This window comes from Anolis carolinensis, chromosome 1 (assembly GCF_035594765.1).
Source record: "Anolis carolinensis isolate JA03-04 chromosome 1, rAnoCar3.1.pri, whole genome shotgun sequence".
Lineage (NCBI taxonomy): Eukaryota > Metazoa > Chordata > Lepidosauria > Squamata > Dactyloidae > Anolis > Anolis carolinensis.
Window position 1 is genome coordinate 193883463 of NC_085841.1, and position 27866 is coordinate 193911328.

General features: G+C 42.6%; 1 protein-coding gene across 5 annotated transcripts in view; it reads right to left on the reverse strand.

The window, feature by feature from the left end:
• Positions 1-203: 203 nt before the first annotated feature.
• pde1a (phosphodiesterase 1A) overlaps positions 204-27866 on the reverse strand; it is a 241411-nt gene continuing 213748 nt past the window's right edge. For 3 of the 5 annotated variants that reach the window (XM_062963250.1, XM_062963264.1, XM_062963245.1), the window contains exons 13-16: positions 25154-25317; positions 20680-20990; positions 17047-17160; positions 204-6333 (exon numbers count right to left, since the gene is read on the reverse strand). In XM_062963250.1, coding sequence (XP_062819320.1) covers positions 17086-17160; positions 20680-20990; positions 25154-25317 — 550 coding nt within the window. In that variant the 3' untranslated portion in view covers positions 204-6333; positions 17047-17085. The remainder of the gene's footprint in view (positions 6334-17046; positions 17161-20679; positions 20991-25153; positions 25318-27866) is intronic. The other 2 variants (XM_008115488.3, XM_062963257.1) reach the window with 1 other exon arrangement.

The following is a 27866-nucleotide window of genomic DNA, read 5'->3' on the forward strand; positions in this document are numbered from 1 at the left end:
ATGTATGTACTGGGGAATGACTTTCAGCTCTCAAAAGCACACAATCCAGGGATGAAGCAGACAAGAAACATTGGGATCAGAAGTAATAAGTGGGGGAAAATATCTAAAAGCAGAAGGCATTTCAACCAGTGGGTGCTTTCCAAGGTTTTAGGGAACAAAAAGACAGAAGTAATGCATGAAATTACTGAGCCACAAGCCACAGGAACCAATTGCATTTTTATAATATATATTATAGTTGCATCAGTTTTGCCAAACACAGCAATAGGCAGTGACCAAATTGTTTTTCTTATATAGAGCAATGATATCAACATTTCAATATTTACAGACATTGCCTTGCAATATAATTTATTTAGCCATCTTATCATAGGCAAATACAGCAGAAGAAAAATTAGCCCCCGTATATCCCGTGATGGCTGCCCACATTGAAAATTAAAGTTCTAAAAATGCCCCAAAGTATAATCCAATATGATTATATTACAAAGTACACTGTATATCTCAAGATAAATATACAAAATAAATGTTGGACATTATGATTCCTTAACCAGTTCCTTGTTATGGAATAGAATACACTTCCCATAAGGCCTTTGTGGGGTGTGTGCTTGTTGCAACACATCATTGTAAGGCCTAAAGTACATCACAGACTTTTACAGTTTTTATATAAGAACCCCTAAAGATTTCCAGGGGTTTTAGTTTGGTGAAGGGATTGGCAATTTTGTCAAGTAATTTCCTATTTTATTTCAGCACTTACCATAATGGTTAGGGTATCTAATTAAGGCCTTATCTCTCCTAGCTATTTAGTGTGCGTTAACATTGAGGATCTGGGATGTTTCCAATCGATGTTGACAGCATTTGCAGTCACAAATACATTTGGGTGGGTGGGAGGCTACTTCTGGATAGGATAGCAGCTGCAAACTCAGAATAAAGCAAAATTAGTAGTAGTAGTAGTAGTAGTGAATTAAAGAATGGCCACAAATGTTCTTATCTGCAGTGATAGAGGGCTCTTTGACACATAACATAATTGTTTCAACATCTTGAAAATATTGACAACAGTGGTCCTGTGCTCAAACTATGGCATAGCTCTGGATTTTCAGCCAAATTCTGGTGATATTCACATACTTTCCTTAACACGAAGCTAAAACAGTTTACCCTGCAAAAAGTAGTAGAAATAATTGAACATCATGAAGACAGCCAGGAGCATGAACCCATATACAGGCAGTCCCCGAGTTACAAACCTCCAACTAACAAACAACTCTTAGTTAAGTTAAAAACAGGGGTGAGACAACATGAAGTAAGAGAAATCTACTCCTAGGAAGGGACATTCACTCCTGAAAAAGTTATCATGGGGAAAAGGTGTCTCCACTGAAGCTTGATCATCAATCAATGTTTCCACAACAAGCTTTTTGGTTCAAAATTCAATTATTACAGGGACAGAAAGTGAGGTGAAATCTTCTGAACAGGGGCACAGAGAGCAAAATAAACACCACAGGGGTGTTAACCATTCCCTATGGTGTGTGTGTGTGTGTGTGTGTGTGTGTGTGTGTGTGTGTGTGTATATATATATATATATATATATATATATATATATATATATATATAGGAAGTTTCTGGTATGTTAATATATGTGGAAATAAATACAGTAGAGTCTCACTTATCCAACACTCGCTTATCCAATGTTCTGGATTATCCAACAAATTTTTGTAGTCAATGTTTTCAATACATCATGATATTTTGGTGCTAAATTCATAAATACAGTAATTACTACATGGCATTACTGTGTATTGAATTACTTTTTTCTGTCAAATTTGTTGTATAACATGATGTTTTGGTGCTTAATTAGTAAAATCATATCCTAATTTAATGTTTAATAGGTTTTTCCTTAATCTCTCCTTATTATCCAACATATTTGCTTATCCAACGTTCTGCCGGCCCGTTTACGTTGGATAAGCGAGACTCTACTGTAAGTGTAATTCTATACACACACACACACACACACACATATATGGAATTAAACTTAAAAAATGTACCTGTTCCAACTTACATACTCATTCAACTTAAGAGCAAACCTACAGAACCTGTTCATAACTTGGAGTCTGCCTGTAGACAAGCCTAGGCTCTTTCTTACCACCTCATCAGAAGGGCAAAATTTCTCATTCTACAACGCTTCGACTTTGTTTGAGGTACGGAGCCTGCTGGCTCCCATCACATGACACTGATCTACTCCTGGCGGGGCTCCATGCCTCAAGTGAAGTTGAAGTGTCACAGGAGGCAGCGGTGGCAACACGGGAGGCTTCCTGTGTTGCATAGGAAACAATGAAGGGAAGTTAGGTAGCGACACTTCTCCCTCTGGGATGAGGTGAAAGGCAAGGAGGGAGATGCGGGGTGAGAGGTGATCCAGGCCCTGCCGGATTCGCCATGATGAGTGGCAAATCCCAGTCTCAATGTGATGAAGTCCTTAGAGAGCAGAAGACTCATTAGAGCCTACTGTGCTTAAGGTTCCCTGAATCCTGTGGTCAGCCCACATAAAATTCCAATGAACAAAACTAGTTACATCCCAGTGTCACATGGCTTTGGAAGAGAAAAGGCACTCTAAATACGGGTGCTAAGGAAAGGCCAGATGAGGCAAGGCAGATAAATGCTTGCAAAACCAAGAAAAGATATATGCACAATTCCCTTACTGTATAGGAACTTCAAAGATACATGCAAGGAGGACTTAATATCTGTACCAAAAGCTACTACCATTCCACTCTGGACCATTGCAAGATGGATTCATCCTTTCCCCTTCCTCTATTTGGTCTTTTCTTGGGGGCAAAAAAAAGAAGCACTTTTTCACCTTAATACTGGAAATGGGGTGAGGGGGTGGGCTGTGGCCCTGTGTACATTTCCCACAAACACTTCTCACCCCCTACTACAGCACTCTTGGGAGGAACATGACTTGGAATGGTAACACAAAGAGACAGTCCATCCTTTATAACAAGATTTCTAAAAACCAAATATAAATGCTCTTTTCCTAAAATTCAGTAAGCGTTCACCACTAGGAGTTTTTCCAAGCAAATGAAATCCAGGAGACTTATATGTTGTTGCCTTTTCAGAATGACTTGGAGAAGAAGGCAGAGTGATTGTTTCAGAATTAGGCAACATGTGAACAATATGTAAACCCCATCCCATTATTGAACTGCAACTTTGATTGCTGGGCTCATATTTTCATTGAAAATATGCTCAGGAGCAGCCCTAGGTCTGGCATGTGGGTGCCAAATCTACATCTGTTGTTCAGGTGGGCCGGGAGCACATCTGTTCCCTTGGGGCAGTCTACATACATCTCACCTCCATGTTACTACTGCCGTTCTGTTTTAGCCACAGAGCTCCACTTGAGCTCCTGATCATTGTAAATGTCTCTACTAATATCAGAAAGGGGCACCCACATGACATGGAAGAAGGAGGGGACAATCTCCCTCCTTCTTTCTGGTTGCACAGTTCTGTGACTTTATAGTCTGAAAAAATGACTGTTTGAAATGTTTCCCATTTCTCCAAGTAACTTTTTCAAATGCTAATGCACTTTTCTCAAGTATATACCAGCATTTTTCTCCATTTCATCAGCTCTAAGAGATGGACTCAAGCTGAGACTCTCAAAACTGATACCTTTTGTGTGTAATCCTTTCTGAAAAGGGAATGGGAATTGTCTATAACCACCTCTACAAATGATGATGATTTCATTTTTTGTTAAATCTTTTGCCGTGTACTGGTTAAAGTGCCACGCACAATCTTTATTTCTTATTTTTGTGCTTCTTGCGACCACATTTCCAGTGATATTACCAGGGGAGGAGTTTGGGACTTACATCTAATCCATTTCTCCATAGAATGAACAGGAATGAACAGACATCCCAGCAGGCATCATACTACCAGTGGGTTGCAGTTTTCCCTCTCTTGCACTAAAACATGTACAGTGTTCCCTCGCTACTTTGCGGTTCACTTTTCGCAGATTCGCTGTTTTGCAGTTTTTCAATAAACTCTAAAAGACTTTTATAAATCATAAAAAATTACAATTTACAGCCTAAGGAAGAGGGAAAGGAGAAGCCGACAGAGAGAAAAGGAGCCCAAGCGGCAGCGGGAGGAGAAGGAGGCGATTTATCTACACACAACTGGTAGATAAAGACTTAAAATAGTGTATAACTACTAAAATAAAGTATAAATATTAAAATAAACATGGTGCCCCAACTTCACAGATTTTCACTTATTGCGGGTGGTCCTGGAACCTAACGCCAGCGATAAGTGAGGGAACACTGTATTGTAGGCCCCACTTTCCACTTTCTAGAATCAAGATCTGGCACTCAAAACAATACCAAGGAATAAATTTCAGAGTTTCTTGCTCAAATTAATCTTCCCGCTTCCAACTAAACTCATGCATTTTGTCTCTCTCTTCACTGGGATAATTCAGGGGAGCTAACAGAATGAAGTTGCCATATTTTTGCAGAAAAGATGTGGCACAAGAAAACTGTAAAGCATATATATAAGGCTCCAAAATAGAGTTATCTGCAAAATCTGTGCCTCAGGCTAATGACTTGCTCTACACACATGGGATCCTGTCCTGTGTGAAGCCAATCCAACCATAAAATCTCTTTCATTTCAGCTGAGGAAGTGAATAGATGTCTAGAATAGGGCTCCAAAGGGTCTGAACTGGGGTGTTTTCCTGAGTGAGTCCTAAGGCTAGCCCCAGAATATGCATGTCTATTGAATGCATTTTTCATCTACTTTTCTTCTAAAGCAAATTAATTATTATAACAAAAAAACTATTGTGCTAAGCATGAAGATATAGTGCATGAGCTAGATTCTTGGTGCTACCTGATAATAGCCAATGTGTGGACATGTGTGCGTATGTACACACATGAAGAGAAATAAACAACTTAGGCGAATTGTAATTTGCTTTATACAGTATATCATACAGCTTTGTGATTTAAAATGTCCTTTGCTTACTGCAATGCACAAAGTCCATACAAAATGCAAAATCCTGGCCTTTAGTCACTTTTTTTAGAACTATAAAAATGCATTTTGTTTTCATTCTCTGTGCACCCAATCAATCCTTTTTCTTAAATTAAGTCCCTCATACTTAATGGGCACATCTCATATACGGCTTTCATAGTGACAGATACAAGCGAAGATGACTTTGTCATACTTTTATACCATCCCTGACAGTATAAAATGGATCAAAATGGAATAAGCCAAGATGTGGAGGTGCCACTGTAACCATGCAGAGTTGTTACAGTCCAGGGGTACAGCCAATGCAGTCACAACATTGTCTTTGGTGTGGCAAGCAGACCAGGACTGAACTATTTCCACAGTGTAGCCCAAAGAATGGTCCTGAGCAAGTCACGATCATGGACTGATATAAGCAGTGGTCCTTTTATCTATTCAAAACACACACACAGCATATCTCGGAAGAGAGCTTTGAATATGAGTAGATCAAGTAGCATTGAAGAGAGTCAAGTTATCCGTCTGTCTGGACTAGGGATGCTTATTCTGACTGATAGCAGAACGTCAGGTTCACAAGCAGAGATCTCAGGCCAGCCTTTATAACAGGAAATGCCAAGGGTTATCACTTGAACCTTCTGCATGCAACAAACCTTCTGCATGCAGAGTACATGCGTGACCTCCAAGCCTCTTCCTGGATCCCAACAAAGACTCATTTGAACCTTGTCATACATTCTAGTCTAATTCAGTTTCACTAACTTTAAATAACTGGATTTTTTTTTCTTTTTAAAAACATGACATATCAAACTATAATGCCAGATTGTCATCATGTAAGGACACACTGTCAACAATACACTCACTCATTTATTCAAGAGGCTTTGCATGATTCCTGAATTCAGCAGTTCAGTTTTTCAGAAATCCCATCCACCGTATCAAAGCAGACATGAATGTCATTATGCAAGATGATTGCAGAAAGAACATTTGTATTAACGTCATCATGGGATCCCAGAAACCATCCGTGATCATTCAGAATCTATTATCCACCAAGAGTAGGCTTTTGAGGAGTCTCTTATTCAGGGTTTGTTTGTTTTTTAAAGCACACATTGACGGGACTCATTGATTAAAATAAACCACTTTTAGGTTGGCTGAAAATGTATTTCAGTTACCACAAGGACACCAAAACTGAAGAAGGAATAAAAAAAAATCTGTATCTTTAATGTTGCTCTAAGTGCCCCGAATTACCAGCTCAGGGCTTTTAACATTTCTGTCCCTCAGTTCGGCAGATAAGAGAAGATGGTCCATGGATGATTTGTCAGAGAAGGTAAACAGTCTTGTGGAAAACGAAGGTGTTTTCATTCTCTTCTGTTCATCCTGCAAGCAAAATAAAAGGGAGGAAATGGGTGAGATTTGTTTTTGTAGGGAACATGATCCCTTTGACTGCAGAGTAAAGAAAACAGTATACAGTAGAGTCTCACTTACCCAACCTTTGCTTATCCAATGTTTTGGATTATCCAATGCACTCTGCCTCCCGCCCAGATCCACAGCTGTTTCTCTAGGCAGCAAGGACTGAACTTTCTACGCATTTAATTTCTGACAACGGTGTTACTATAAGTTCATTTTATGCAATTCTATCTTTATTTGTAGTCAATTTGTTAGCAGCCAATGCTTTTGTAGTCAATGTTTTCAATACATTGTGATGTTTTGGTGCTAAATTTGTAAATACAGTAATTACTACATAACTTTATTTATTTACAGTATCTACAGTACTTTACCATGTATTGACCTGCTTTTTCTGTGGATTGGTTGTAAAACATAATGTTTTGGTACTTAATTTGTAAAATCATAATGTAATTTGACATTTAATAGGTTTTTCCTTAATCTCTCCTTATTATCCAACATTTTCGCTTATATTTCTGACAGACCATTTATGTTGGGTAAGTGAGACTCTACTGTATTTGGAAAGCTACAATGGAACACACAATAGAGAACAGGGAAATTGAATACACAATTTTACATCATCATGTAGCTTTACTACACCCTGATGCTGCTTGGATAGAGATGGGAAGGCCTGGGAAACAAAGCAGGAAAATTTTGGAAAAATTGGGGGAGGGGAACTGGAAAAAAAAAACATATTTCTTTTGAAAAAACGGGGGGGGGGGGGGATTATTTTCAGGCCTTCCCATCTCTATGCTTGGCCATATACATTATGAGTTTTATTTGTACATCCTGGGACCCACCACCTGATGCTCGCTAATGTATTATGAATGTTATTTTATTGTTATCGTTTTAATTATATATGCTGTCGTCGTATTGTTTTATCTGTTGATTGGGCTTGGTCCTCATGTGAACTGCTCCGAGTCCTCTTGGGGGAGATGGAAGTGGGTTATAAATAAAGTTTATTTATTTGTTTGTTTGTTTGTTTATTTATTTATTTCAAACAACCAGCAGTCTCTCCAGTTGGGGTTAATCCTCCCTTAAGCAACTTTTTCAACTTCCTGAGTGTGTGTGTGCTTTGCTTACTATCCCTTATCCCAAGCTGCTCTCTCACTGACGGTTGCACTGAATCAACTACCTCATGTTATAATACTCACTCGTTGCACTTTGCCCAGTTCAGTTTTACCCCCTCTACTTGGGGTCAAATTTATGTTTTAGTATGATTATCTTTTTATACTCTTGTTATGTGTAGAATGCTAATTTTAATATCTGTGTTTGTAATTTTTTTTGATGTTTTTATGTCAAGGACAGAACGCCACAAGATTCAAAGTAACAGAGTTTATTAGATTACAGAACTCAAAAATGCCCGTAAAAACACAAGGGCCAGGCAATTTTTGCCTTTAGGAGCAAAAAGGGGCAAAAGTAAATGTTCAAAAGATAAACCGGATTAAACCGGAGTTTAATCCGGGTAAAAAACAAACTGCTTTCTTCAGCCTGGGTAAAAAACAAAACGAAAGCCAAGAAACAAAAGATACAAGGAATGCAACTAATTGGCAGCAGATTCCTCTCTGCTGCCAACACTGTTTTTTTAGAGTAACTTGCGTCGCTCCCACACACACACACAGCAGACAGGATCTCCAACACGAGCAGACGCAGCCAGGGATTTTAGCAGTAGAGTAGACCAGTTCCGTTCCGTAGATCAAAGCCAGAAGCAGACGTTTGTAGTTTTTCCAAGTCCAAGAAGGGGGGAAGACAAGCCGTGGTCAGTTCAGTCCGAGTTCTCAAAGCAGGAGATGGCGTCCGTCAGGAAGACGACGGAAGGTCAAGCTAATAAGAGTAAGCACAGGTTTGCACAAACAAATGCCCACACAATCCCTCCCGCCGTCTGACCCTGGATTCCAATCAACTTACGTCTCAGCACAGGAAAGTACACAAGTCTTCAGGGAAGCGTCCCACACACACACACGAATCCCAAGCGTTTGCCCAGATTACCTTGCCCGACGCAATTTGCAATTGCTCCCAAGCCCCATTTTATGCCAGTTACAAATCTTCATCACTGTCAGCTGCCCTCCTTAACCCGGGCGTTTCCTCATCACTTTCCTCGTCAGAGCTGGAACACCTCTGACTACGCCCAACAGCATCTCCAGCTGTGGATCCCGTCCCATCCCTCCAGCTACGCCATGGGTCTAATCCTGAAGGTCCCCATTCATCTTCTGCCCCATCATGGCCAGTGGCCCCCAATTCCTCCCTTACCCGAGTCCAATCCATCTCATCCTCCTCTGAGCTAACCAGCCCTTCCTCCATTCTCTCCGTGAACCCTTCGAAAGACTCTTCGTCAGAGGGTGCTGCAAATATGTCTCGCAGTCTTTTTCTCTCTCGCTCCTCGAGAGTATCCGACTCTCGAGGAGTCTTACGCCCACGCCTGTCAGAAACAGAGCCACGAGGCTCAATCATAACACTATCCCCTCTCACAAAGGCCTCCTCCCCCGATGGCGGAGAAGTGGCAGTGATACCCTCCGCTATAGCACCACGACGACTAGAGGTATCAAGTTTCAACAGCGAACGATGAAAGACTGGATGGACCTTTAAACTAGACGGTAAACGCAAACGAAACGCAACAGAAGAAATCTTTTTAACGATAGGAAAGGGACCCAAATACCGAGGCGCAAACTTTCCCCCAGCCTGTTTAATATGTTTGGAAGATAACCACACCAAATCCCCTTCTTCCAACTCCTCCCCTGCCTGCCTGTGGCGGTCAGCCTGAGTCTTCTGCGTTGCCTTAGCTTCCAACAGTAAGCGACGGGCAACATCATGCAATGCAGCCATTTCCGTAGAGCGGTACACAGGGTCCGAAGAGACCACATTGGTCGACGGCGCCACACCTCCCCGTGGGTGAAAGCCATAAGTAAGCTCAAACGGCGTATGCTGACTAGACGTGTGCACCGCATTGTTGTAAGCAAATTCCGCCACCGGTAACCACTTCACCCAAGCCGTGGGTTGATCTAAACAAAAACAACGCAAATACTGCTCTAAGAGCCCATTAACCCGTTCCGACTGTCCATCCGTTTGCGGATGGAAGGCGGACGACACGTTTAACTTAGTCCCCAAGCACTCATGGAAGTGTTTCCAAAAGCGTGACACAAATTGCGGAGCCCTATCGGAAATAATCACCTCGGGTGCTCCGTGCAAGCGATAGATGTGCTTTGTAAATAGTAAGGCCAACGTAGGGGCCGCCGGAATGGTTGAACAAGGAATAAAATGAGCCAGTTTACTAAATAAATCCACCACCACCCAAATACAAGTATAACCCCCAGACTTAGGCAAATCTGAAATGAAATCCATGGAAATGATTTGCCATGGCCTCTCCGGAACAGGTAAAGACGACAACAACCCTCTAGGGCGCCCAACAGGCGTCTTACTTTGCTGGCAAACGGCGCAGCTGTCACAAAAGCGCAGAATGTCTTGCCGCATCTTTGGCCACCAGTAGCTCCTGGTGATAAGCTGTACGGTCTTGAACCTGCCAAAGTGCCCAGCCATGGGTTCGTCATGGTGGGCTCTAATCACCTCCAACCTGAGGGCCCCCACTGGTACGTAAACCTGCCCCCTACGCACCAATACCCCGTCTTGATCTTGGAGATGCGGCAGTATGGTACGGTTACCTGCTGAGAGCAACATCAGTTGCTCCTGAGTCCACACATCATCTTTCTGAGCCTCAAGGATCTGGTCATGTAACCCGAGCTCATTATCTACAACACACAGCGAGGCAGTAGGCAAGATGGTCTGACATACTACCTGCTCATTGGTCTTAAATTCTGGCTTGCGGGATAAAGCATCGGCCCGCAAGTTTGCCTTCCCCTCCACGAACTGCACCTTGAAGTTAAACCTGGAGAAAAACAAAGCCCAGCGGATTTGACGCTGGTTTAACTTCTTTGCTGTTTGCAAGTGCTCTAAGTTCTTATGATCAGACCTGACCACGATCTGGTGCCGTGCCCCTTCAAGCCAGTGCCGCCACACCTCAAACGCCACCTTAATCGCCAACAACTCCTTCTCCCATATGGTATAGTTCTGCTCGAAGGGTGTTAGTTGCCGCGAGTAAAATCCACAGGGACGCAAGGTCCCTGAGGAATCCTTCTGAGACAATACAGCCCCCAACGCGTAGCTAGAAGCGTCCGCTTCTACCACAAACGGTTTGTCAACATCAGGATGGGTTAGTATGTTGTCCGATTGAAAACTAGACTTAAGTTGTAGAAATGCCTCGTGAGCTTCCCGCCCCCACACAAATGGCTGTTTCTTGCGCAGAAGCTGCGTCAAAGGTACCGTGAGCTTTGCAAAATTCGGAATAAACTCCCGGTAGTAATTAGCGAAACCTAAGAACCTTTGTACATCCTTCTTAGTCTTCAGCTCCTGCCATGAGTTGACGGCGTCAACCTTATGTGGGTCCATTTTAAGTTCCCTACCTGACACTACATGACCTAGGAACTCCACTTCAGGCACATGAAAGACGCACTTGGAAGCCTTGGCGAAAAGCCCATTAGCCCGCAGTCGGTGCAGAACCTGCTTGACATGTTGACGATGTTCTTTCTCGTCCTTAGAAAAAATCAAGATATCATCCAAATAAATCACTAAAAATTGGTCAATTAGGTCCCTGAACACATCGTTCATGAACCTCTGGAAGACCGCAGGAGCATTACAAAGCCCAAAAGGCATGACTCGGAACTCGTGGCATCCGAAACACGTGTTAAATGCCGTCTTCCATTCATCCCCTTCCCGTATACGGATTAAGTTATAGGCCCCCCGCAGGTCAAGCTTGGTAAAGACCTTAGCCCCTTGCACCCTTGATAACAGTTCCGAGATTAAAGGGAGCGGGTACCTATCCCGAATGGTGTATTTGTTTAGGATCCGATAGTCGCAGACCAGCCTAAGTTCCCCAGTCTTTTTGGCTACAAAGAATACTGGTGCCGCAGTTGGAGAACTAGATGGGCGAATAAACCCCTTGGCTAAATTTTCATCTAGAAACTCCCGCAAAGCTTGCCTTTCCGGTACAGTCAAGGCATACAGCCTCCCTGCTGGCAGTTTCGCACCTTCTGCCAACTTGATGGCGCAATCATATGGCCTGTGCGGTGGTAATTTGTCCGCTTCTTTTTTACAAAATACATCAGAGAACTCCCCATACTCAGCTGGCACTCCCTCCATATCAGAATGAGTAACATTTAGAGTGCAACAATCCTGCCTCTTTAAAATCACTTTACGTGTTGCCCAATCTACTTGTGGGTTTACTACAGCTAGCCAATCCATCCCCAGGATCACATCATATCTAGGCAAGCTCGTAATATCCCACACAAACGTTCCCGTTACTCCCTGCACCTCCCACGTTACTGCCGAGGTTTCCTGGTTAACCACCCCAGTCTCCAGCAGTCTCCCATCTGCTCCTTCCACCCACACGTCGCATGCCTTGCGCACCTTAGGAATGCCATGCTTCTTAGCAAACTCAATATCTACATAAGAGACCGTGGCTCCTGAGTCCAGCAGTGCCAAAGTGGAAACAAGTTCCCTTCCCCCAACAGATAATGTAATGGGTACGAAAACATGCTTCCTCCCCTCAGTTGACTGCTTGAGGAGCCCTAGTGCGTTGGACTCACGTCGCACTAGGGCTGGCCTTTTCCCGAAAGCTGGGAAGGTTTCACATTACAACTTTTGGCAAAATGCCCAGCATTCCCACAGTACAAACACAAGCCCAGCTGCCTCCTACGGCTCTTTTCTTCTGTAGACAGCTTTTTAAAGACCCCAAGCTCCATGGGCTCTTCCCCCATCACCACAGGTGCCCTGGTTACATGCATGGGTGGCGCACACATTGCTTTTGAATGTTTACGAGCCTCGAACCTTGCGTCTAAACGCAGCACCTTAGCTACTAAGGCGTCCCAGCTTTCAGCCGGCTCCAAGCGTGCTAATTCATCCTGGAGCATATCACTTAGCCCGGCAGTAAATAAAAGCATGAATGCATTTTCCCCCCAATCCAGCTGGTGGCGATACAGGTTAAACTTATTTAAGTAATCCAAAACAGTCCCCTTTCCCTGTTTCAACCGATACAGAGCCCACCCAGCGTTCTCCGTGCGGAGAGGATCCCCAAAAGTATCAGTTAACAACTTTTTGAAATTATTCAAATTGTCCTTGACTGGGTCATTGCCCAAAATTAAATTAGTGGCCCATTGTCCTGCGGGACCGGTCAACAAACTCAAAATAAAGGCCACTTTGCTAGTGTCTGTAGGATAAGCATGAGCACTGAGCTGAGAAAAATAAAGCTCCACTTGTGCCAAAAAGGTTGGCAACTTGCACCTGGTTCCGTCAAAGCGTTCAGGAGTCAAAACATGTCCTTTCACGGCATGAGCGGTTTGGCTAACGGAAAAGGCCGTTTGCAATTGATCTAATTTGACCCTTAACTCATCCATCGTCTTCCTGACGGGTTTATTGCTGCAATAAACCTTTTATGGGCGTCGGGCAATCTGTCAAGGACAGAACGCCACAAGATTCAAAGTAACAGAGTTTATTAGATTACAGAACTCAAAAATGCCCGTAAAAACACAAGGGCCAGGCAATTTTTGCCTTTAGGAGCAAAAAGGGGCAAAAGTAAATGTTCAAAAGATAAACCGGATTAAACCGGAGTTTAATCCGGGTAAAAAACAAACTGCTTTCTTCAGCCTGGGTAAAAAACAAAACGAAAGCCAAGAAACAAAAGATACAAGGAATGCAACTAATTGGCAGCAGATTCCTCTCTGCTGCCAACACTGTTTTTTTAGAGTAACTTGCGTCGCTCCCACACACACACACAGCAGACAGGATCTCCAACACGAGCAGACGCAGCCAGGGATTTTAGCAGTAGAGTAGACCAGTTCCGTTCCGTAGATCAAAGCCAGAAGCAGACGTTTGTAGTTTTTCCAAGTCCAAGAAGGGGGGAAGACAAGCCGTGGTCAGTTCAGTCCGAGTTCTCAAAGCAGGAGATGGCGTCCGTCAGGAAGACGACGGAAGGTCAAGCTAATAAGAGTAAGCACAGGTTTGCACAAACAAATGCCCACACAATCCCTCCCGCCGTCTGACCCTGGATTCCAATCAACTTACGTCTCAGCACAGGAAAGTACACAAGTCTTCAGGGAAGCGTCCCACACACACACACGAATCCCAAGCGTTTGCCCAGATTACCTTGCCCGACGCAATTTGCAATTGCTCCCAAGCCCCATTTTATGCCAGTTACAAATCTTCATCACTGTCAGCTGCCCTCCTTAACCCGGGCGTTTCCTCATCACTTTCCTCGTCAGAGCTGGAACACCTCTGACTACGCCCAACAGCATCTCCAGCTGTGGATCCCGTCCCATCCCTCCAGCTACGCCATGGGTCTAATCCTGAAGGTCCCCATTCATCTTCTGCCCCATCATGGCCAGTGGCCCCCAATTCCTCCCTTACCCGAGTCCAATCCATCTCATCCTCCTCTGAGCTAACCAGCCCTTCCTCCATTCTCTCCGTGAACCCTTCGAAAGACTCTTCGTCAGAGGGTGCTGCAAATATGTCTCGCAGTCTTTTTCTCTCTCGCTCCTCGAGAGTATCCGACTCTCGAGGAGTCTTACGCCCACGCCTGTCAGAAACAGAGCCACGAGGCTCAATCATAACATTTTATTTCTTTTGATGTTTTATCCGGGCTTGGCCCATGTAAGCCACCCCGAGTTCCTTTGGAGAGATGAAGGGGGTATAAAAATATATTATTATTATTATTATTATTATTATTATTATTATTATTATTATTATTATTATATTTTATTATGACACAGCAAACAAGATAGATATGCTGGATTTCGTATCACAAAATCACAAGTCGAACACTTCCCAAGTGTCTAGGACTGTGTGATGTATTTTCGGATGATGCGTGCAGATCCCAGTAGGGTGGCCTTTTGCAGTTGGCAGATCGTGATTTTGTCAATGTCTATTGTTTCCAAATGCCGGCTGAGATCTTTTGGCACGGCACCCAATGCGCCGATCACCACTGGGACCACCTGCATTGGTTTCTGCCAGAGTCTTTGAAGTTCAATCTTGAGGTCCTGATAGCGGCTCAGTTTTTCCTGTTGTTTTTCGTCAATGCGACTGTCACCTGGGATGGCAACATCAATGATCCAAACCTTTTTCTTTTCCACAACTGTGATGTCTGGTGTGTTGTGTTTCAGAACTTTGTCAGTCTGGATTCGGAAGTCCCACAGTATCTTTGCGTGCTCATTTTCCAATACTTTTGCAGGTTTGTGATCCCACCAGTTCTTTTCTGCTGGGAGGTGGTACATGAGGCATAAGTTCCAATGAATCATTTGGGCCACATAGTTGTGCCTCTGTTTGTAGTCTGTCTGTGCGATTTTCTTACAGCAGCTGAGGATATGATCAATGGTTTCATCGGTTTCCTTGCACAGTCTGCATTTTGGGTCATCAGCTGATTTTTCGATCTTGGCCTAATTGCATTTCTTCTGATGGTTTGCCCCTGGGCTGCAAGGATCAGGCCTTCTGTCTCCTTCTTCAGGGTCCCATTATTATTATTATTATTATTATTATTATTATTATTATTATTATTATTATTATTAGCCGCTTGCTGCTATTTTCTTTCAAAAGTCTGCCTTACATGCCCACCATGGTATTTTGTGAAAGAAAGGCTCAAAGGAAATTTGTGCTTCACATACAAACGATACAAGTTGCCCTACATGTGATGTGAATGTCCATCACTCCAGAGGGGTACAGAAACTTGGCTGGGCTGAAACTCATTCCAGAGGGGTACATAAACGTATCATAAACCTGGATTAAAAAGACTGTCCTCAACTTGGTGACTCACTAAGCCAGTGGTTCTCAAACTGTGCTTCGTGGAGCCCTTAGGACTCCACAGAGTACAGTCGGGCTTGCAGGCCCTTCTCCCCCCACCCCCGCCTTGGAAGCATGCAGCCTGTGGAACCTCACTGCCACTGGTGTGGTCCATGGGGTCCCACTCCTAGAGAACCATTGAGGGGAAAGTGATGGAGCCAGAGGGTGGTGATGTGGCTGCGACCTTCGCCAAGGACTCAGCTTCCCCGCTGCTCCTGCACTTGGATGACCTGGAAGTGTTCAGCAAGGTACCAAGGAGGGCTATTCTGGGGAATATGAAAGAAGTCATCTTTGTGGGCTTTCCACTCAGGTTTGGAGAGAAACAGGCATCTGGTGTGCACCGTGAGGAAGTAGGCTAGTCTTTCCACCTATTTAGCTTTTCCATGCCTAGCGATGAGGGCGAATTGGGTCTCTCCTCTTTCCCGGGATAGTCAAGGAGCACATCCTTGAAGATTCAAGGCCCCAGTGCTTTTCCTGCAAGGCAGAAGAGGGTTGGACTGGGTGGCCCCCGGGGTTGCTCCTATTGTTGTTGTTGCTGTTGCTGCTGTTGTTATTTCAAAGGCTGGATAAACATCTGTTGGGGCGCTTTGATTCATGCTTTTACTGCATAGCAGAAGCAGGTTGGAGTGAATGGCCCCTGGTGTTGCTCCTATTATTATTAATATTGCAAAGGCTGGATGGCTCCTGGGGTCTTACATAAAGGTAAAGGTAAAGGTTTTCCCTGACGTTAAGTCCAGTCATGTCTGACTCTGGGGGTTGGTGCTCATCTCCATTTCTAAGCCGAAGAGCCGGCGTTGTCCGTAGACACCTCCAAAGTCATGTGGCCGGCATGACTGCATAGAGCGCCATTACCTTCCCGTTAGATCTTCCCTATTGATCTACTCACATTGGCATGTTTTCAAACTGCTAGGTTGGCAGAAGCTGGAGCAAACAGCGGGCACTCACTCCAGTCCTGGAATTTGAACCTGCGACCTTTCGGTCTGCAAGTTCAGCAGCTCAGTGCTTTAACACACTTCACCACCAGGGCTCCTGGGGTCTTACATAGAAATACTATTAAGTATATGTTGGTTAAAATTGTTTGTCATTTTAAATATTGTATTGTTCTTTCTTTTTTTGCACTACAAACAAGATATGTGCAGTGTGCATATTAGGAATTTGTTCATGTTTTTTCAATTAGTTCACACAAACACCCTCCATGCACCTGCCACTGGTCCAGCCAGTGGGACTCCATGAGAAACTTTTTCTTCAAAAGGGCTCCACTGCTTTACAAAGTGGAGAACCTCTGCACTAAACAATTATTCATTCCAGCACCATTTTCTTATTTTGAAAAATGGGTCCCACAGATACAGCAGTGATTAGTTGCTTTTTTGTGTGTCTTGAGAAACTGAAAGTCATTTATGGTGTGAGAGAATTGGCGGTGTGCAAGTACGTTGCCCAGGGGATGCCCAGATGTTTTGATGTTTTTACCATCCTTGTGGGAGGCTTCTCTCATGTCCCCACATGGAGCTGGAGCTGATAGAGGGAGCTCATCCGTGCTCTCCCCGGGTTGGATTCAAACTGGCAATCTTCAGGTCAGCAACCCAGCCTTCAAGTCAGCAGTCCTGCCGGCGCAAGGATTTAACCCACTGTGCAATTGCGGGTTGTTTAGTTGCTAAACAAAGAGTAGGACTTGCCCTTCCAAACTTAAAAGTAGGCATTAAGCAATGTGATCTGTTCTCCCCGAAAGAGCAATAATGACAAATAAATAAATACCCCCCCCCCCCAATTTACCTTTCTTTCTCAAAACAGCCAAAAGAATTAAGAGACAGTTCATCTAGTTGCGCAGCACCCCTTGTTTCTGTTCCTTACATGGCTTTTGTGGGCTCTCATTGAGGTTGGTCTCACCTGGAAAGGAAAAAAAAACAACAACATAAAACAACTAAAACAAAATTTGGATGTACCTAATTGATATCGCTTTGCCCTCAAAGTCAGTATGGTATTATTATTAGACTATGATTACAACCATTATGGTCTAGAGTTGGGGGGTTTTGTGCCTTCAGGTTGGCTCTAACCTATGTTGAACCTATCCCAGGTTTTCTTGGATTGAGTTCTTCATAGGAGCTTTGTAGTTTATGTTTATTTTATTGTTTTAATTATATATGCTGTTATTGTGTTCTGTTTTTATCTGTTGGTGCTTGGGCTCAGTTCCCATGTGAACCGCTCTGAGTCCCCTCGGGGAGATGGAGGCGGGTTATAAATAAATTATTATTATTATTATTATTATTATTATTATTATTATTATTATTATTGACACAACGATGTTGTATGACACAGCAAACAAGATAGATATGCTGGATTTCGTATCACAAAATAATAATATATGACACAGCAAACAAGATAGATATGCTGGATTTCGTTTCACAAAATCACAAGTCGAACACTTCCCAAGTGTCTAGGACTGTGTGATGTATTTTCGGATTATTATTTTTTATTATTATTATTTATCATTGCCTACTTTTTAAGTCATGGCAGCATTTTCAGCAGTATTTTTGTGCAGAAATTAGTAGTTTCACGTTGAAACATTATTTTCCAGGCAGAAAACATTTCCTGCTTTTTGCACAAAATAGCCACATACAGTTTTAGTGGAGAGTAAGTCCTGAATTGAGAACATTTTCATCAGTGCAGGATTCATCTTTTTAGTATTTCTCAAGACTAAAAAAAACCCCTATGGGTAGAAAAACCCCTATGTATGTGTGCTTTTTTATTTATTTAAATAAAATCATTTTTACCATTTGTAGGGTTATCAGATTGGAGGTGGTTGAGGTAGATCACATCCAGTCTTCCCCACACCCCCAGTCTCAATTCCTCATCTCAAACTAGTATGAATATTCATATAATTTTATAATATTAAGACAAAGCCATCAGCCTGCCTTCCATTTACAAACAGCTCTTTCATCAGAGATTACATATATGGTTAACATGCCCTCCAGCATGCATCCTGCATTTGGTTTCATTACTTTTAATCTAAACTAATTATCGCAGCGTGTTATCAAGGGGCTTTGGGCTATTCCCTTCTCCCAATCCGTACAAACAAAGAACCTTCCACATTAAGGAAATGAAACCATCTATAGCTATTTCTCATGTTGGTAATGCATTTCTTCAATATAATGGAGAATTAGCAATGGGGCCTGTTACTTATTTTTAGTACAAATGACTTGGCCCATGGGGTTTGGGATGATTGTATTAAGAACCTACAATTAGCAAGAGGCGCTGTAACAACAAAGAGAAAATTGATCTGGCAGAAAAAGAGTCATTACTATTTACTTTGAAAAGGTTATCCTTACTTCTCAGGGGCACCTCCGTTTTCAGCTCATAACAAAAGCTTCTATCAAAGTACTCTTAAGTTGTAAAGAGATAACTGGCAGTAAATCCTACTGAACTTGTTTCTGATAAGACATATTATATATACTCGAGTATAAGCGTAGTTTTTCAGCCCTTTATTTAAGACTGAAAAAGCCCCCCTCGGCTTATACTCAGGTGAGGATCCTGGTTGGCTTTTTTTGGGTCAGCTTATACTCGAGAATATATGGTACATTTATTATTTTTCTCTATTATTATTGGTATTATTACATTTATTATTTTTCTCTATTATTGTTGCTACTATTACATTTATTTTACTCTATTTTTATTATTATTATTACATTTATTATTTCACTCTGATCTTATTATTATTGCATTTATTATTTTCCTGTATTTATTATTACATGTATTATTTTCCTGTATTTATTATTATTATTACATGTATTATTTTACTCTATTATTATTAAAAGGATACATAAGCACATTTACATTGAAGAAGATGAGAATAATGATTTGATCAGAGTTGGACAGTCTTGTCTTAAATTTGAGCTTTATGTAAATATTCAAAAACATTTAACCTACTGATGCCTCAATTAATGTAATTTTATTGGTATCTATTTTTATTTCTGAAATTTACCACCCTCAGCTTATACTGGAGTCAATGTTTTCCCAGTTTTTTTGTGGTAAAATTAGGTGCCTTGGCTTATATTCTGGTTGGCTTATACTCGAGTATATATGGTACATAAGATTGCATTATAGATGTTGCATTTATTTTACCCAGTTTTTCTGTCAGGAACCAAGACCCAAAGTGGTTTACAACTTTTTTTAAAAAAACTAAACAATATAAAAATCTAAAAATATGAATATGGAAATAGCATTAAATACAGTAGAGTCTCACTTATCCAACATAAACGGGCCGGCAGAATGTTGGATAAGCAAATATGTTGGATAATAAGGAGAGATTAAGGAGAAGCCTATTAAACATCAAATTAGTTTATGATTTTACAAATTAAGCACCAAAACATCATGTTATGCAACAAATTTGACAGAAAAAGTAGTTCAACATGCAGTAATGCTACGTAGTAATTACTTGTATTTACAAATTTAGCACCAAAATATCACGAAGTATTGAAAACATTGACTACAAAAATTCGTTGGATAATCCGGAAGTTGGATAAGCGAATGTTGGATAAGTGAGACTCTACTGTATTACCATTATTAAAACAAGTCATGGACCATTCTGGCTTTCCTGGGAAGAAGAGAGCTCCACAGTTGAGGGACAGCCATTGTGAGATAAGGACCACTCTCTCATTCCCACCAACTAAGCTTGTGATGGGGGCTGGGATAGAGAGAAGGGCCTCTTGCAAGAATCTCAAGGCTTGGGCAGGTTCCTACTGGGAGATATGATCTGCAAATAGCCTGGACCTGAGCCATATAGGACTTTATAGATCACAACTGGCACTGAGGTTAATGAGGTGGGAGAACTTCTTGGCTCTGCCTCTTGTTCTGGACCCTTAAAAAAGGCAGATTGTTTCCTTGCTCTTCTGACTCCCCTTTTTTCAGGCCAGATTCTCATTCTTTCCCCTAATTTATGCTCCTTTCCCTATCTGTATAGATGTAGACAACATGTTAAGCAATGCAATTTATACCATCTGCAATGGTAACCCCTCAAATAAACAGACTTTCTCCTTCTATCTATCTCTTCCTAAGTATGTTCCTTCTATACCAAGCATGGACAAACTTCAGCCCTCCGGGTGTTTTGGACTTCAACTCCCACCATTCCTAACAGCCTCAGGCCTTTTCCTTTCCCCCTCAGTCTCAGCTGAATGAGAAAAGGAAAGGGCCTGAGTCTGTTAGGAATGGTGGGAGTTGAAGTCCAAAACACCTGGAGGGCCAAAGTTTGCCCATGCCTGCTCTATATATTTGTTAAAGGAGAAGAAAATAATTGCTTGTGACATGCCTCTTTTATCCTTAACTTATCAATGAGTCAAAGCAAAATCCATAACCTGCCTTCAACTTATACATGAAGCCATCTTATACATGAGTATAAACAGTAATATCCACCTGATAAATTTTTGGTGGTATGGTATTACCATTTAGTGGGACATTAGGTTGTATTTCTTGTTCTACTTCCAGAGGTCCTTTTGCATTCAAAGAAATCTTAGCTTCAGTCTCAGAACCAGGAATGGAGGGAAGAGAATTCAAAGAGTGTGCTTCAGCAACAAGAGAAGTGCAGGATGAATCTGTGGGTTGTGCTCCAGCCTTGGAACATTGGTTATTCTCATTGACCTCTAAGTGTGACTCTGAAGTCTGTCTGTTGGAGTCTTTCAGCTCCTCCTCCTTCTCCTTCTTATCCTCATTTTGTGCCGGTTGTTCTAAAGAAAGGGAGCAAAACATAGCACAAAATCAGATTTTCCTGCCTTCAGAATGATATCTGAATTATAAGTCACCCAACCAAACACAGCCAAAGATAAATAAATGGGGTTTTTTTGTGTCAGGAGCAACCGGAGTTGCTTCTGGAGTGAGAGAATTGGCCGTCTGCAAGGACGTTGCCCAGGGGATGCCCAGATGTTTTGATGTTTTACCATCCTTGTGGGAGGCTTCTGTCATGTCCCCGCATGGAGCTGGAGCTGATAAAGGGAGCTCATCCATGCTCTCCCCGGGTGGGATTCGAACCTGGCAGCCTTCAGGTCAGCAACCCAACCTTCAAGTCACAAGGCTTTTATCCCCTAGGCCACCTATGTTATGTTGTAAACAAGCCCTTATGATAATTTTGGTTAATGCATTATTATTTTGCTACTGAAAAATGTTCACATCTCTCTCTCTCTCTCCCTCTGGCTCTCATTGGCAAACTTCAAGTAACAAGGCTTTTATCCCCTAGGCCACCGGAGGCTCCTAAAAAAATAAAAAAATAAATGGTGGGAATGCATTATTTCAAGACCAGAGCCTGCAAAGGCTACCCTTTGGAATCACACCTCCAGAAACTCCCCACTGGTTATATTGGCTAGAAGTACTGATTTTGGCATTCCCAAAGGGTAGCAGGCCATGCCTGTGGGGATTCTGAGTTTGCTTGGGGAGTACTTTTCCAAGATCTACCAGCAGTCACATAAACAAGTGGTGAGGTCAAATACTTGGCAATTTCTAGTACGATACAGGTTCATGAAGAGCTTTAGAATTAGGATCAGCAGTAGCTAGTTAGCAGTAATGACAGCTAAATTTGACCATCCAGGTTTTAGCAGTATTCTTCTGAATACCAGTTGTTTCCAAGGGTATAGTGCAGGCATGGGCAAACCTTTTTCTCTTGGGGACTCATTGCGGGCCAGGCCAAGAGGGAGGGTGGCCGGGCACATGATAGGTGAATTGGGCCCAGGAGGGGAAGGGTCCAAAAGAGGGCAGGGCCAGGAGGGGCCAGGGCAGGGCCTGGGTCATCTTCACGTTGTCCTTCCAGCATCCTTATGCTGGGAGGAAGATGGGACACACTGTGACTGCCCTGATCCTCCACTCAATCCCCCCCCAATCCTCTTACCCCCATCCTCAGGCTGTCCTTTTGTCATTATGCTGGGAGAAGGGCGAGACTGGCAGCGGTTAAGAGTGCTCTGGAGGGCTCTCAGCCACCGCATGTATTCTTTGAGCCGTCCTCCCAGGATAAGGATGGGACCACTCGCACCAACCTTATGTCAGAAGAAGATCGAGAAATGGTGGCTGAGAGCAGTCCAAAGGGCTCTCCGCTGCTACATGCCTTCCTCCCTCCTCCCATTTTTTTTGTCCGCGTCCTGCCAAGAGGACAGGGAAAATGAGGAGGGCCTAAGGTAAACCCAGTAGGTTGCATCCAGCCCCGGGCCTTAGTTTGCCCATGTGTGGTATAGTGTAAAAAGGTAAAGGTTTCCCCTGACGTTAAGTCCAGTCATGTCTGACTCTGGGGGTTGGTGCTCATCTCCATTTCTAAGCCGAAGAGCCAGCGCTGTCCGTAGACACCTCCAAGGTCATGTGGCCGGCATGACTGCATGGAGCACCGTTACCTTCCCGCCAGAGCGGTACCTATTGATCTACTCACATTGGCATGTTTTCGAACTGCTAGGTTGGCAGGAGCTCACGCCGCTCCCGGGGTTTGAACCTGGGACCTTACAGTCTCCAGCTCAGTGCTTTAACGCACTTCGCCACCGGGGCTCATGGTATAATGTATGGCACCATTAAAATTGTGTTACTGTCTTCAGACTCTAATTGTAAGCACCTAAGAAGTGTCTACTTGACCACTGTTCAAAGAAGGATGCTGGATCCAATCCTTGATCTTACCCAGTGGGGCTCTTTGTTCTTTTTTTAAGTGCATTGCAGTGCAAAAACCAATAAAATGACACATTTCCTTGACCAAGTGTTGTTCATAAGTAAACCTCTGATTTTCAGATCTTTTCATGCAATTGTGCATCTGTACGCAAAACCAGAAATGTTTGTGCCACTGATCCAGGTTTTGAAGATGTTAACTTCCACCATCTAGTGGTGTGAACATGCTAAGACAGTTCTGTGGAGTCTATCAGATGAAAGGGCCTGCCCTCCATCCAAACTGCCACTGCCCTGGCCTCAGAGAAAGACTAAAAGAGGCAGGTACAGCTTCATCATACTGAGGACCAGAAGCAGATGAAGGCCATTCCTCTATCCTAACTGGCACTGCCCTGGTCTGGCTTTGGAGGAAGAGAAGAGGAATTCACATCATTATCATGATTAAGGAGCCCCCGATGGCGCAGTGGGTTAAATCGCTGAGCTGCTGAACTTGCTGACTGAAAGGTCGGCTATTCAAATCCAGGGAGTGCGGTGAGCTCCCACTGTTATCCCCAGCTTCTGCCAACCTAGCAGTTAGAAAACATGCAAATGTGAGTAGATCCATAGGTACTGCTCCAGCAGGAAGATAACGGCACTCCATGCAGTCGTGCTGGCCGCATGACCTAGGAGGTGTCTATGGAAAACACTGGCTCTTCGGCTTAGAAATGGAGATGAGCATCAACCCCCAGAGTCAGACATGACTGGACTTAATGTCAGGGGAAAACCTTTTCCTTTACCTTTATCGTGTTTAATCCCAGAGGCAGATGAAACATCTTTCAGCTCAACTGCTCTGGACACAGAAAGAGAAAGATCTAAAAGCATGTGCTGGGTGTAAAACCCCCTCCCCTCCCAATCCATTATCTTTTCCTTGCGTATCGTGTCTTATTAATATTGTAAGCCTGAGGGCTGGGGACTGTCAAAGTAACAATTTGTAAACTGCATTGTGAATCATTGTGGCTGAAGAGTGGGGTATTAATACCCTAAACAATAAAGAAATAAATCATCAGATAAAAAAAAGGTTGTATGCAATTCTGCACAAAAATGCATTCTTAATTCAGAGATATAATTGCTATTGTATTGGTGGGACTGTATTCTCCACATACACTTGGCCCTTAACATATACAAAGTATCATCCATATGCAATAGTTGATTTGAGTGGTCCAAGCTAATAGTTGGCTCAATCCAGTGCAGTTTGATATCATTTTAACTGTTATGGTAAAATGCTATGAGAACATGGGAGTTGGAATTTTATAATATCTTTCAGCTTCTTTGCCAAAGAATACTGGTGCTTCATCAAACTATAAATCCCAGGATTTCATGACATTGATCCATGGCAGTTGAGATGCATTAATTCCACAGTGTAGATGCACCCTTGGGCAATGGGCATGTTTAAAGAAGACCAAATGACCTCAACCAGCTATATGTTAGTCTTGACTAAAACTAGTTGAATAATGCTAATTGAAAGTGGTACTTAAATTAGTACTAAACCGCTGAAAATATGTAGATTTAAATGAAGCTGGCTCTACACTGTCCTGTAAATCTAGTTTCAGAATATGGTTCAACTGCATTGAACTGGATTATATGAATCAACACTGCCCTATAATTCAGATCAATGCACTTAATCCACATTCTCTTGTTTTTGTGTCAGGAGCGACTTGAGAAATTGCAAGTCTTTTCTGGTGTGAGAGAATTGGCCGTCTGAAATGATGTTGTCCAGGAGACGCCCGAATGTTTGATATTTTACCATCCTTATGAGAGACTTCTCTCATGTTCCCACATGGGGAGCTGGAGCTGCCAGAGGGAGCTTACCTGCTCTCTCTAGATTCGAAATGCTGACCTCTTGGTCAGCAGTCCTGCCGGCACAAGGGCTTAACCAATTGCACCAGCTGGATTTTAGGACAGTGTAGATACAGCCTGAATTTACTTTTAATACTGCTAAACCTGAATCAAGGCCACATCTACACTGTGATATAATCCAGTTTGAACTGTATTATAATGGTCAGTGTAGACTCATAATCCACCTCAATACAGTTCAATCTGCATTATATGAGTCTACAGTGACATATAATCCAATTCAATGCAGTTAATCTGCATTCTGAAACTGGATTAAATGGCATTGTAGATGGGGCCTCAAGTCTAATAAGACCAGATATGTCTATTAGTACAGTACAGCTGAGCAAGGATGAAAAAAATGTATGAGTATGACTCCTCATGGAAAGCTTACCTTTTTCTGCTAAATCTTTCCACCTGTCTTTGTTTTCCTGTACAATCTGAAACAAGTCTTCCTTAAACCTATTTAAATCCACAGCTGATAAACCACTACATGTAGAAGTTTTAATAGTTAGCTTTTTCTGCACTTCAAGATGACTTCCTCCAGGATTATTTTCACTAGAAAAGAAATAGGGAAAAAATTGGAAACAGAATAAAATGCATCAGACGCATAGACTGTATCCAATATAATATGATAAAATGGAAAGCACCCGACATTTTTAGTGAAATAAATTGTACACCATGTGTTGCCCAGTTCGTGCCCTCCAAAAAATGCCAACTTTGTCATAATTCCCATTTCTAGGGATGGTTGCAGTCCATCACATCTGGAAGGCAGCAATCAAGAAGCTGTATGGAAACTCATGACTGAATATCTTATATAAGGAAGAAGCTGGAAATAAAGCAAAATGTAAAGGGACTAGACGTTTTAATGTTGTTGTTGTTGCTTGTTTTACACTAGCAGTGCAAAACCATGGGTATCAAGTTGGAAATTACCCCATTGAGTTCAGCACAGCTCCCTCCCTGCATATCACTATTAAAGAACAGAAGATTAACAGTGTAACCTTATGGATACTTTCAAAAGAGTAAATTGCATTAAATCCAGTAGAGCTTCCTTCTTTACTTTTGGATTAGATAGATTGTGCATTAACTTGGGACACAAACAGCTCAGACTATAATATCTCCAAACCCAGTGTGTATTCTTGTCACACTCTTTTAAGTGTACCAGGTTACACAACTATGTCTTCTTCAGACATACTTGTCCAAAGACCTAAATGGTGGATCAGATGGAAGACAACATGGTACATGTTACAACAGCTATGAAGGTGGAAGAAAGCTGCAACAGGTTGAGAAGCCACCATCATCATGTTAACTATGCTACTGGTTGAGATACTCATTCTGTGCAGACTGTGTGTTGATCAGATGTACACCAACCTCCACACATTACAAATAACTCATGCACAGGCATCCTCCAAGAAAAATAAAACCAGACCAACAAAAGTCCTATGGTGATCAGCGAGTGGCAACAGGGGCAGGACTGTGAAATCTCTAAGTCCTTGGTCACAGACTGGCACATGAGAAGTAGGTACTGATTCAGTCGCTCTACCTCAAGGTCCGAAGCAGTTGAGTAGTCCGGCAGCTGTATCCACAACTGATCAGCCCTTTTTAGGATCCACTCAGCTCACCCCATATGGGGAGGGGACTAGGAAAGGTGCCCTAAACATAGTCTGCCTCTTTTATCCTTGACTAGACTGCCAAGTCTAGAGGGGTCACCACCATGCGGCCAAAAAAGGGGAATGAACTTTGGAAAATGGAATGTACAGATATTGTTGGACAACACAGACAGTGAACAGAGGACTGCTATCATTGCAAGGGAGCTGGGACGATTTAACATCAACATAGCAGCTCTTCAGGAGACTTGAAGAGTAGGAGAGGGACAGCTGAAGGAAGAAAAAGGAGCCTACACTTCTTCTTGAAGGCACTGCCTGAAGAAGAGCGAAGAATACACGGAGTCAGCTTCGCTATCAGAAACTACCTGGTGAAGCCCCTGTCAGAAGGACCCATCAGCATTAACAAACGACTCTCAACCTTCCGAATTAACCTTGCCCAAAATCAACAAGCAACCATCATAATTGCCTATGCACCAACACTAGATGCTGATGAAGACATCAAGAAAAAATTTACTGTCAGCTGGACACCATCCTATCAGAGATACTTAAGGAGGACAAAATCATCCTCCTGGGGGATTTTAAAGCAATGATTCCATCAGTGTTGCCTCCAAAAAATCCTGCAAATCTCTTGGGAAGACAGGCAGAAAAATGTCAGCGTGCTGGAAGAAGCAAAGACCACCAAAACTGAACGATGCTCCTCTAACATCAACTCTACTGGACTGGCCACATTGTCCAAATGCCCAATCACCATCTCCCAAAGCAGTTACTCTACTCCCAACTCAGGAACAGAAAATGGAATGTTTGTGGACAGAAAGAGATTTAAAGATAGGCTTAAAGCCGACCTTAAAAACGGTGTCATAGACACTGAGAACTGGGAAGCCCTGGCCCTTGAGCGCTTTAACTGGAGGTCAGCTGTGACCAGCAGTGCATTGGAATTTGAAGAGGCATGAATAGAGGGTGAAAGGGAGAAATGTGCTAAGAGGAAGTCATGTCAAGCCAACCCTGACCAGAACTCTGACCAATGTCATCACTGTGGAAGAAGATGTGGGCCAAGAATATGGCTCTACAGCCACTTACATATCCACCACCAAGACACTCGCCTAAGTAAGTAAGTAACTAACACAAGTATGTCTCCCTCTCTTTCCACATGGAAATTCATAAACAACATTTTTGAACACATACTGATATGAATTTTCCCTACTGTCAAAAAGATATTCTTTTTTCCATATGCATTTTTAGCTATTTCCATATACAGAAGATAATCTAGTTCTCCAAAATGCAAAGCAAGCCTTTAAAATATGTGACTTTTCTGAAAGAAGGAACTTATGTCTCACAGGGAGTCTCAAGGGGTGCTAAACTGATATTTCTGTTTAAAATGCAAACCTCCCATATTGACAGTTTTTCTGTCCTGCATTAGACCTTATCACATAATATGTCTTATAGATATTACCACTAGGTGGCAATATTATTTAGGGCAATTTCAATATTCAATATTTTAAA